Source organism: Anthonomus grandis, chromosome 2, assembly GCF_022605725.1.
Source record: "Anthonomus grandis grandis chromosome 2, icAntGran1.3, whole genome shotgun sequence".
NCBI classification, from domain to species: Eukaryota; Metazoa; Arthropoda; class Insecta; order Coleoptera; family Curculionidae; genus Anthonomus; species Anthonomus grandis.
The window spans coordinates 22,044,897-22,058,071 of NC_065547.1; the positions used below are offsets into that span (position 1 = coordinate 22,044,897).

At 30.6% G+C, this 13,175-nt stretch overlaps 1 protein-coding gene across 1 annotated transcript; it reads left to right on the forward strand.

Moving 5' to 3' along the window:
* The first annotated feature begins 9,096 nt into the window (after window positions 1-9,096).
* Window positions 9,097-13,174, forward strand: LOC126750509 (uncharacterized). Its single transcript, XM_050460147.1, has 6 exons — window positions 9,097-10,148; window positions 10,592-10,625; window positions 10,733-10,843; window positions 12,292-12,338; window positions 12,516-12,537; window positions 12,983-13,174. The coding sequence occupies exons 1-6, from the start codon at window positions 10,095-10,097 to the stop codon at window positions 13,159-13,161; spliced, it is 447 nt and encodes a 148-aa protein (XP_050316104.1). The 5' UTR covers window positions 9,097-10,094; the 3' UTR covers window positions 13,162-13,174.
* Window position 13,175: the final 1 nt, after the last annotated feature.

Below are 13,175 nucleotides of genomic sequence, written 5' to 3' on the forward strand. Positions count from 1 at the left end.
TCTTCCAGACGTCTTTTTCAATTTCGTTTAGGTCGTCTTTAGTCTTTATTAAGTACGTCTCATCAACGTCGTTTAGCTTTTATTTAGGACGTCACTTTGGATGTGACAAATGTCACTTTAATGTATATCTTATATCTTAATTCAATTTTTGCCATCTTAAGAGAGAAGGGATATTCATCTGTTATTTATTTAGATGATATATGGGTTTTAGGAAGATCTCAAAGAGACTCTAATAATAATTTAGCCGAAACTATAAATTTATTAGAACATCTAGGTTTCTTAATAAACTATAAAAAAAGTTCTCTTATTTCAAGTCATATATGTCGATACTTATGATTTGCTTTTAATTCTAATAACATGACGATATCCCTTCCCAAGGAAAAACGGATAAAGATACTTAATATGTCCAAAAAATTTAGTACTTTAAAAGAATGCAAAATTAGAGAATTTTCTAACTTTATTGGTAATTTAGTTTCAGCTTCTGCAGCAGTTAAATATAGTTTTTTTATATACGAAATTATTTGAAAGAGAAAAGTATTTGACATGGTTAAAATCTAAAGGTAACTATGATGCAAAAATGTATTTATCCTCCACCCTATCTGCTGACTTTTCTTGGTGGAATAACGTATCTAAGGGTTCTAATAAAATACGTACTGATTATTTCCAAGCCGAAATTTACACTGACGCATCAAAAAGCCGATGGGGGAGTTTTTACAATAATAAAACTACTTTTGGTTTTTGGTCTGAGAAAGAAAAAAATTATCACATAAATATATTAGAATTATTAGGAGTATATTTTGGATTAAAATGTTGGGGTAAAGAATTTAAAAATTGCAATATTCTCTGTAGAGTAGATAATACAACGGCAATATGTATTATTAATCATATGGGAAGTGTCCGATTTCAACACCTTAATATTATAGTTCGAATGATTTGAGAATGGTGTTAGAATAAAAATATTTATATCTTTGCATCATACCTATATCAACACAAAAGATAATGTTCACGCCGATAAAGCTTCTCGGAAAACCCATACCGAGACGGAATGGATTCTTGCATTCATTAAAATTAAACAACAATTTGGTGACCCCGTTATAGATTTGTTTGCTAGTCGGTTAAATAAAAAATTTTCAAAATCTGTTTCATGGGTAAAAGACCCAGAGGCCTATGAGGTCGATGCCTTTACTCTAAATTGGGGTGATATTTATTTTTATGCTTTCCCTCCGTTTTCGATGATTTTAAGAGTTTTACAAAAATCATTACGGATAAAGCAGAAGGAATTGTGGTGGTTCCATATTGGGTCTCTTAACCATGGTACCCCTTATATAAATCTTTATTAATAAGTGAGCCTATAATATTTAAACCGAGACCTATGTTACTTTCTTTTAGCGGAATACCACATCCCTTGTCAGAAAACCTTTCCCTGGTAGCAGGGAAGTTATCAGGGAAGCGCTTCTCATCCATTACAGCGTCTACTTTAAAATAGTATTCTGTAGGTCTTAGGTCTTGGTGGCAATTTTGTCTTATTAACAAAATTAATCCTTTTATTGTAACAGTTCCAAAAGTTTTGAGTTTTTTGACTGAGCGGTTTAAAAAGGGCGCGTCATATACTCTTAACTCACATAGGGCTGCTATCGGTCAAATAGCTGGCCTTGAATTGGGTTCCGATTTTCGTATAAAACGGTTCTTCAAAGGTATATATGGCATGAAACCACCAGCGCCAAGATATGAGAATATTTGGGATCCCAGTATAGTTTTAACATATTTAAGAAAATTGAAATCTAAAGATATTTTTCTTGAAATACTTACAAAGAAAACTACTGTTTTATTGGCTCTGGCTACCGGTCAACGAATTCAGACCTTAAGTCTAATAAAAATTAATGATATTATCAGTGGCTCTGATAAAATAGAAATAAAAATTTCAAGTAGAATAAAAACTTTTGCCTTAAACAAACCCCAGCCTTTTCTAATCTTGCCGTTTTTTAATTCGGATCCCGAAGTATGTGCAGCTAGGGCCCTTCTTTGTTACTTAGAAAATACAAAAGATTTACGAAATTTCTGTCAATCCCTTTTTATCACATTTAAAAAACCAAATCACCAAGCATCACCTCAAACGATTAGAAGGTGGATAAAGAACATCTTAGAGGTAAGTGGCGTTGGTATAAACAAGTTTAAACCCCAAAGTACAAGGCACGCCTCAACTTCTTCAGTAGCTCATGCAGGGGTGAGTTTTGATGCTATTAGATTAACAGCGGGATGGTCAAAAGACTCAAAAACTTTTGCAAGCTTCTACCGCAGACCGATAATAGATAATGCTCTTTTTGCTACGAATATAATATAAGTAGTCATATGTTTTACTTATATACCATATATATTTAAAAAGGTTTTGTCATATTTTGTATTTATATAGTTCATATTTTTCATATTAGTTTATATAAATACCTATAATATGTTTATATGTTTATGCGTTTGTTTACATTGATGAGTGCCAGAAATATATTAATGTATGTACAAAATTTAAAATGTAGAGAAAATTAAACATTATATCGAAATTAATAAAATAGTGTAACATGATCTTTAAACATCTACACTGTTTATTTATTTATGAGATGAAGCCAAATATAATTAATAGATCAAACGAACTTACCTAAGTGATGTTCGATCTTAATTATATGAAGGCTTCGTCGAAATAAATAAATAAACAGTGTAGATGTTTAAAGATCATGTTACACTATTTTATTAAGTCCCAGTCCCACCCTAATTTAATATTATTAATACCCCAAACATACTTGTTACACTTATTTTATTGCTTTATAATTAACTGAATATCTAATGAATGCGGTTGTATCGGGATACCGTAGGTGCATTGCCAGCGCTTGGTTTTTTTTTTTGCATTTACTTTGAAAATTGTGGCCAGTTGCGCAGGAAATGAGGGTACTACACTGTTTATTTATTTATTTCGACGAAGCCTTCATATAATTAAGATCGAACATCACTTAGGTAAGTTCGTTTGATCTATTAATTCTCAATTGTACAAATTAATCAAACAAGTTAACCAGTAAAAGACAATTATTCAAAAGACGAAATTATATTTAATGAAATTATAACTGAATTATCAGGGACTGTATGGGAAAATTCTAAATTTTTCTTATTTTATTCTTTCCTTTTTCAAAAGACCCTTTAAAAGTGTTAGTACTAATTTAACTCTAAAAAGAACCAATGAGAAAGCCTTTGCATTTTTCAATTTTGGAACAAAATTATATTAGAAAAATTAGTATATTTTTAAAATATGCTTCGAATTCAAAATTTCTTTATGCTGCCCTAAAATCATTCAAAAATTAATAAAACTATAACTACTAATTAATAAATGGAATAAACGATCAAAATGAAGAGAATAAGGAACACATAACTTACAAGTATATTCATAGCAAAATGGAAAGAAGTCGATTATTTTCTATATACATAGCAGCTATACAAATGAAACGATGATTTTATAGTGGAAGGAAAACACGTATTTTTATACCGCGTTAATGTTTGTTTTTATATATTTTAAATTTTAATGAACTGGGTTTACATTCATATTATTCTTAACAACCCCTACTGAAAACAACTTCATATATTAAAATTACCACTAGTATTAGTGTTATTTTTTTTACAAATAATTTCAAAACACCCTGTATATCACGATGTTTGTTATTGTAAATATTATTTTTTTTACATATGCTCTTAAAACTTATTTGTTTTTAGGAAAGTTCATTTTACAATACCATTTGGTTCAATAGCAAAAAAGTTATAATAGCCTCTGTATTATTATATTGATGATATAAATCAAACCTTTTAACCACTAACCTTTAGTATTCAAAATTTCATTAAATCATTCATATAAAACAATCTGCATTTTTTATATTACTATTAGATAATATTAGTAATTATTTATCAAAAAAAAAAAATGAATTGACAACATCGGCACCCTTTGGCATGAATTATCCTAATTGCTTTAAGGTGGGTTTACACATGTATGCGTTTAGTGGCGCGCGTCAGTTCTATTTGCATGTCAGTAATAAAGGTTCATACTACTACTAAAACAAAAATATTTGTCATGACAGTTTCATTTTCATATAGTACGTAATATGTCGACCGAACTTCGCGAAGCCTGCAAAACAGTCGCTAAATTTTCAGGAGGAAAAAAATCTCTACCAAACGAAAAGGCCGTGTGTGAATTAAAGCAAATATTGGCTGTCGACTTATATCCTGCAAACTGCAAAAATTATCTTCGAATGAAAAAACAACATTTTGTAATTTTTCTAGATTGTGTGAAGTCACATATTATGAAAAGGGACACTCACCTGAGAAACGCGTTAACACCATAATTGAAACTGGAAATCATTACCTGAGAAAGTAGATCCGACTCTTCTTGCTGCAGACTGGAACGAAAATTTCTGTCGTGAGTATTTTTGTTATTATACGAAAGGTTTGAATTTCGGCATAGTGTTATATTCATGACTGGTCGATGAGGCAAAGGCGGAAGGTGGTTGTAGTTGCTGACAGTGGCGTAACAAAGTAGCGGGCCTGTGTGCGAAAATTTTGCCGGGCCCCAAATAAAATAAAAAATCTATAGGTTATTATAAAAAAAAGTAAAACAATTTTTTAGGAAGAGCTATATATATTCTTCATGTACAGCGAACAAACAAAACAGTTGACACTAACTCACTATAATTTAAAAAAATTTAAACAACACAAAATCAAAATAAAAACTAATAATTAATAAAATAAAATAAATTAAAAAACAGATACATAAAATAACAACAAAAAACAATATTTAAAGAAAAAACCACTAAAACAATTATAAACTACCAAAAAAATCTTTTTTCCTAGCTTTTGAATGCACAAAATCGGTTATTACATTAGCAATATCTACTTTTCGAGCTTCCTCATTTTCTATGGAAATAATTGATAAAGCTGATAATCTTTCTTCAGCCATGCAATTCCTTAAGTATCTAATCCTTAATTCCTTAAGTATGTAAATCTAATAAATCAAAAATAGACGTTAAATTATTTAAGTCGTGCTTAAAACATTCTCTAAAAGAAAGCACCTGGGAAGAAATTGTATCCGCAATATCTTCCGAATATTTAAGGTGCAGAGTTTGACACATTTTGTGAATTTCAATGTCAGAAAAAGAAGGATCTCGTAAAATACTTGGGGTTAAAACACAAAATAGGAATAAATTTTAAAAATCCCAGAACTTCGATTTTTTAATTGAGTTGTTATTATATCTATTGTTTTGAAAAAAAACGTTTATTCTCCAACAATCATCATTTGTTTGAACTTGATAATGGTTGTTTTTATCGTCAAAATATATTTTTGGTCTTGATATTCTTTTATTTTTAAATTCATTAGTAGTGCCCCATTGCCCTGCTAATTGAACAGCTTCGGTTTTAATAAAATCAAAGTCATTTCTTATTTTATTTATGGTTTCATTAGCTGTCGTAAACAGTTTGGACACAGCTTCAATATTTTGATCTTTTTTTTGTAAAATTTTTGATAAAGTATCAATAACTTTTAATATTTTAGTTTGAAGGAAAAACTGTTTCAAATTCTTCCATGTGCTTTCTTAAAGATTTTGCTTCAGTAACTTCTGATCTATTTATTGAGATTAAAATTATTTTTGTCAGTGCTTTTAAAATATCTACATATCTAAAACGAAGAGCTTCTAATGCATCGTGTCTTGATGACCATCGGGTAGGTGTCAATTTTTTTAAAGTTATTTTACTCTTAGTAACAAAAGCGCCCATCGTTTAATGTTATGGCCAAAAAAAAACATAGACATTCTCAACCAAATCGTAAAAATTTCTGACCTCCTCAACACTTTTTACAACGTCGTTCAAGACTAAATTTAAATTATGCGCGGCGCAGTGCACATATAAGGCGTTTGGTGATACTTTTAAAATCTCGGCTTGAACACCATATGCCACTCATATTTGCCGCGCCGTCATAACCTTGCCCACGAAGTCTTTCTAAGGGTAGTTCATTTTTGCGTAGAATGTCTAATATCGTTATGCTTAAAGCCAGACCAGTTTTGCTTTTTACTGGAATAAACCCCAAAAATAATTCCTGAATTATAATTTGGAATGGATTATTTTCTATAAAATTTGTGGTTACATATCTTATAATTACACTTAGCTGGTCTATTTTAGCAATATCTTGTGTAGTATCGATAATAACCGAAAAAAATGAAGAAGCTTTTATATTTTTAATTATATTTTGATTAATTGTATTACCTAGCAGTTCAATAACCTCGTTTTGAACAAAGGGACTTAAGTAAGTGGTAGAATGTTTTTTCTTATTTTCTACTAAATTTTAACTTTAATTGCGTAAAACCGGGTCAAATTTGGCAAGCAGATTTATCACAGATTTTTTGGCAAGCAGATTTCGTCGTGACCTCTAAATGGCATATTGCAACATGCTAATGTAAGTGTAACTTCTACCACACGCTCCAAAACTTGTCTCCAAACATTAATTTCATGTCGAATTTTCAAATCAAGCTCAACATCGATAGTTTTCTTTAATCTCCAGCGACCAAATACGGCGCAAGAAACGTTATGGTTAAGCTTTTGCTCATGCCTGTTGACTGCTTGTTGAAGATGTCTCCAATCATTAGATCTGGCCCCAAGAGCATCGTTAGCCTGCCCAAACATCCAACAAGGTAGGCAGTAGCATTTGTCCAGGACTTGAGTTGGACTCGAGTAGCAAAGCCACAAACGCTCAGTTTTTATTCCTGACATACTCGTTTTAGTGTAGTAAGAAGATGAAAAACTCCTACCTTGTTCATTTTTAGGAAAGGGGCATAATGGTCTACAGGGTTCATTAGTAACTAAAAACATTTTCTGTTCATCCGTTAATGCCGTACTAGGATCGTAATATCCTTTATCAGTGTGTGAAAGTGGTTGCTTTGCCTCAGCCACAGCCGTTGATTTAACTTCTCCACTAATACTAGGTTTTGGCTTTTTTTTATAAGAAAATGCTTTTTTATATCGACCCCTCGATTGGTTCTCGGGCCCACACTTAGTTGGGGCCCATCCAGGGCCCCTTTTGAAGCTGGGCCCGTGTGCCTTGCACACATGGCACACCGGTAGTTTCGCCACTGGTTGCTGAGCATTACATCAAATGCTCCCAAACCCAACCCAACCGTATAAGATAAGAGTGTATGTACGCTATCGATTTCAAAGCGACTGTTTCCAGTAGCTTCTTCAACGAACAAACCACCGACCTCCCAAAACAATCAAACTCATTGTCCTCTTTTGTATTAGGCTTTACATATAATTTTTGAACAATTTGTTGTAGCCCTTGTAAAGTCTACTCAGTGCCACTTGCCAATTTAGTAGGTTTGAAGTTAATATTTGAAGCATTGAATTTTTGGCTGCAAACAGAAGACATCTGGTGGACGAGTGCATGGATGGACGAGTATTTTCAAAAAGCAGTTCCTTCCACTTCCAAAATGGAACAATAGTAGAAGGTTTATGGAGACAAGAAGTACAAAGTGGCTCACTCAGAGATTTAAGATCAACTGCAGATAGTTAGTCGTAACCATTCGAGAAATGCTGCGCAGCTCAGAAATAAATAATCTGATTGGTTTATGGGTGATGGGTCTTTCCCTTGGTAAATGGAAATGATAAATAATTAATAATTTAATGTTTTGGCTCCTGTTAAAACCGTAAAAATAAAAAGATCCTGGTTAACCGACAATATAGCATTAATGATAAAGTTAAAAGAAAATGCATACAGTAGCTACAAAAAATCTGGAAATGCCTCTCATTGGGATTATTATAAACAGTTGCGCAATTTAACGAATATAGCAATTAACAACGAGGAGAAGAGTTTTTTAGAATACTGCACACACCTTGAAAAAAATCAAAACCGGAAACGACTAAAGTAGTTAAATATTCTAAGTAACTCGAAAACTCCTCAGTTGCCACAAAACTTAAACAAACCAATGGAAATTAATACCTTTTTTTGTGATTTTCTGGAAAAAACACTTTGCCAGATCCAGAACTGTTTATATATTAACATTTTTATAAAAACAATAAAAAAAATGTTTTTTTTTCGAATTATTTGCTTTTAAAACAGTCACTGTAAATGAAGTAAAGGAACACTTATTGGCCATTGAGTCTCTTGCAGTGGTACCAGATATAATTAATATCCAGATAATAAAAATGTGGTCTCCGAAAGTTTTGCCTTTTATTTGTCATATAATTAATTCATGTATTCTTGAAAATATCTTTCCCACTGCTTGAAAAATTGCCAAAGTAAAACGGTTACGAAAAAAAGGAAAGTTGCAGTTGATTATAATGATTTACGCCCAGTCAACATATTATCATGTTTATCAAAAATTTTAAAGAGGGTAATGAATAAACAAATTAGACAACATATAAACAAATTTAATCTTCTGCCAGAACATCAGTCAGGTTTCAGGACTGGGTATAGCTGCGCAGCATCTTTAGCAAATATAACCGATGATTTATGTAGGGAAACTGATAAAGCCAATACCACCGCACTCATCCTTTTAGACTATTCAAAGGCGTTTGACACTATTAATTACGAGATACTACTGTTCATTTGACATTTTGTTGGATTTTCAGAGGAAGCAATCTTTCAGGAAGTTTTTTAAAAGGGAGGAGCCAATATGTTGAAACGTCTTTGGGGCAGTCGGAGCAAGGTGCAATTAAAAACGGGGTACCACAGGACTCAATTTTGGGACCGCTTTTGTTTTCTATTTATACGTGTATAAATTTATGCATTGATCATGAAAAAGTTCATCAATATGCCGATGATAAGCAAATGTTATACTTTTTTAAACCAAAAGAATGGGAACTTGCTAAAAAATGTATCGAAGAGGACCTAAAAAAACTTGTTAAATATTCAGAAAACACAATTTGCAAATTATCCCAAATAAATCTTTGTTATTATTTTTTGGAAAGAACAAAAATCATGTAAAAAATCAGATGCAAATAATTATGCAGAGGAATCAGTTAACCAGTTCAAACTGAGCAAGTAATTTAGGTCTTCTGATGGATGCTGATCTTCGTTTTGGAGAGCATGTTAATTTGAATATTAAGAAAGTATATGGTTCCCTAAGGTTGCTCTACCCACATCGGCACTTGCTCTCCGTGTAGCAGAAAATGTAACTCACATGCAATTATTATCACCAAATCACTGCCTTACCTTTTAAATAAAATTAGGACAGATGTGCCAGATGAACATAAATGTAAGGTTTAGAAATTTAATAACTCCACCAGAACATACCACGGCAATATTTGAAAGGAGTTTTTCTTATAACGTCTTTTGCTTATACAATAGACTCTCGCCTCATCTTAAAAGCCTTACTGTTAACCGGTTTAAAAAACATCTAAAGATGCAGCTTTTTTTTGTTCTTTATTTTATTTTTTTGTTGTTGTTTGTTTTAATTTTGTTCTTATTGTTTGTATCTTTGTACCAGTAAAATAAAAAATGTAATTAATTACTTAAAAGGCACTACTTTTCAACTATTACAATTTATTAGTGTGTACTATTGATATACATGTAATTATGTTCTATTGTTGCCGTTTTTTTTCGGTTGGTTTTTTAAAATTGTTTTCCAGTTCCTTTTTGTGTTATTCTAATTTAACTAAGTTTATTAATTATTATTGTAACTCTTTATATTAAATTAATGCAAATAAATTTTATTATTATTATAATCAATAAAATGTAATAAATAAAATAATTTGAACTCGCAAAGTTTCTGATTTCGTTCTGTTTCGTTTCTCGACAATCTTAACTTTTATAAGAAATACTATCTATATACATCCTATAAGCACGGGAGAAGTATACAAACTTTTTTGGACAAGTCGATGTACACACGTGCAAATTTAATTTACTGGCGCACGAATTTTTACTGGCGCAATTAAAACGATTCATATGTGAACTCACCATTATGTACAGGCACTAACATGTTATTTCGCCGGTCAGGTCAGGTGATCAATATCGATAAATAAAATTATCAATAACGTGATCAATAACAATCTCCTCATTGGTTGGTTTGATTTTGGAGATAAAGTGTATGTGGAAACCACAGTTTCTGTTCAGTTCGGTTGAAATGGCGGAACGAAACGCAGTAAGTATTAATTTTTTATTTTATTTGCGAAAAACGCATTTTGAAATTTTTTGCTTAAATCTTCAAAACTAGCGAAGTTCTGTGCTGTTAAAAGCATTTTGGGACACCTGGTGTATATTAAGGCAGAATGTTTTAATGTCCGCTTAGTTCTGATTTTAAGTAAAAGCGGATACAAATGCAGATATTTTTGTGTTACCATAACAATAATAAGTAATAGTTTAGGATCAATGAGAAGAACTGTTCAAATTATCTATTTTTTGATGCTTATCTTCGGCGTATCTTCGTTATTACCTATTAGAGTTAAAGCAGCGCGGTTTTTATGCTACTTTTTCATAAAATATAATTAATAGTGACAGAGACGATGACAAGAAGATTTGACACTCTGTACAATATTTTGACATTATTATTTTAATTTTTATTAAATTTATCACATTTTTTTATAGATTGTCAATGAGCCCGATGGTGTTGCAGTTGATGGTGAGTAATTCAAAATAAATCAGTGTTTTTTGTTCTTTTAAAAATTTAAGCAATATTGCATACAGGTTTAACATTTTTTGATATCTTTTCTTTCTTGGTTATTATAGGCCCTCCATCATCGGGGACCGCCACTCCTGCAGCGACCGCCGCCACCACCACTGCCGCCCCTTTGGCGACCGCCGCCACCACTGCCGCCCCTTCAGTGGCCACCCCTGATAGTAAGTAATTTAATCCGATTTTTTTCATTTTGATTTTATCAATATAAGCAATATTGTTATTTGGTTTACCCATTTTATTTTAAGAAGAAGAAAGTGGTAACAGATCAACTAATATTTACATCATTTTTTAATCTTTATAGAAATTATATTTAACAATTTTTTGTTTCATATTTTATAGATATTGCAGATAACCATGTCTATTTAGGCTGAAATTTAATTTTATAGTCAGACATAATGATAACTTTTAAGAAAGGAATGCTAAAGCCATAACTTTTTAAAAAAATTCGCATATAGATTAATATGATATGACAGTCATAATAAATTCATTTTGTCATATTCTTGAATTTGCCAGAAATTACTCTAGCTTTTGAATGTTACATGACATATATATGTTTTTTCAGAAGTACATTCTTCATATTTTAAAAGTCAATAATTAAATTGTTTTTTTTTTTGTATACAAAAGGGTTTAAATAGTAGATAGAGTATACCAATATCCTTTAAAAAAAGTCCTTTACAAATGTCATTATAACATATAGGTCAAATGTATTTAACATTTTTTTATGACAAAATTAGTATAATAATTATGTTAACTTACACAATATACTTGCTATGATTGCAAGCTTAAATATGTATAAGTATGATATGTCTTGTGATTGTGAAGAAAACAACATTACAAACTCTTTCGAGTCTTGATAACCAAATTATTACAAACTTTAAGGGGTAATTTAAAGGTTTGCCTATACACAGGTAATGGATATAATACTTTTCAGCTATGGCGATATCTATGTTTCAATATTTTTTCTTGTTTCAAGACATGTATTTTTTTATGATAAATTTTTTTAAAAAAAGTACGTTTAAAACCCTTCAAAATTACAACCATATATCATTCATCAAGTTCTTAACAATAATCTAAGCAATATAAATTACATCTAGAATAATGTAACTGACAGTTTATAGAGATTCCACAAGACCATTTTTTCCAAAACCCTATACTTTTGAAAATCCAGACATACACAACATTTATGGCATATTTATATTAATTCAAAACCACAAATGTAACAATAAAAAAAAATTTTATTCTGTAATATATTTGAAAAACACAGAGATTTCATAAACATGTTTAACTTTTTAAATTGTCAACTTGTCTAAATAAGAGACTTTATAATTGAACTATAATGATAATTTTCAAGAAAGATGTTTTATGAATTTCTAATTTGAAAAAGTAAAACTTGCAATTATGACTATGATTTGATTAACTTATTTTATCGTTTTTATAATTTCTTTGATTTTTTTTTCCAAAATTACTTCAATTTTTGAATTTTAAATAGGATTTTTAATTTTTTTGAAATTATATTTTAAGTTATGAAAAAGAAGTGTGCCGGATAATTAATTACCTTAAGATAATACCTAAAAAGGATAATGCTTAGATTTGGTACTTTTTTTTTCAGTACTTAGAATGTTGGAGGCCCTGCAAGGGCAGGTCAACGCCTTAGTGGTAAGCAGCCCTTTTTATTTTAATTCTCATTTTTATATTTATAAAAAAATAAAAATAAATGAAATTTATAATACAAAAATATGTAATTTGTCTTATTTAATTTCTTTTTAAATATCACATTTTTAGTTAAACGTCACTAGTTTTGTTATAAATAATTTAAAAAAAAATTTCTTTCAGAACCGGCTGACAGCAAGCAATGGTGAGTTTTATATATTTTAAACTAAAACGGTTTTAATTTATAGAGTGAAATAAAATAATGAAAAGATCTTATATATTTTTCACTTAATCTTTTTATCTGAGTTTTGAAAACATAAGGTGTCCAATTTTAATTAAAGTATATTGATTATAGTGGCCAAATACCATATGGATTGTAATTTAAATTACTTAATTTTACATAAACTTAAATTACAAAATTATAATCTAAAGCAAAATGTTAGTTTTTCTTGTAGCAAAATGTTAAGTTTTAATAATTAATAGTCTAATATGTTTTTCTGAAGCGCCTTCTTTAATAATATTTCCAATTTAAAAAAAACTAAGTTGAGCTTATCACTCACTATTTGTTATATGATCGTAGAATTCTTGGACACCCTGTATAAATTATTAAAATTGAAATGAAAATTTAATAAAATATTTTCTATTTTTAGACAGGAGACCTGCAAGGCGCCTCAGTGCCAGGGGGGCGGATCATGACCACGTCGTGGTCCATCCGTGGAGCCGTGGTCGTGGCCACGATCGTGACCACCGTCGCCGTGGACGAGGTGGACACCGCGGCCGTGGAAACGGTGGCGGGTCCAATTATTTTTTTTTTATTTTTAATAAATAATTAAAAAGATTGAA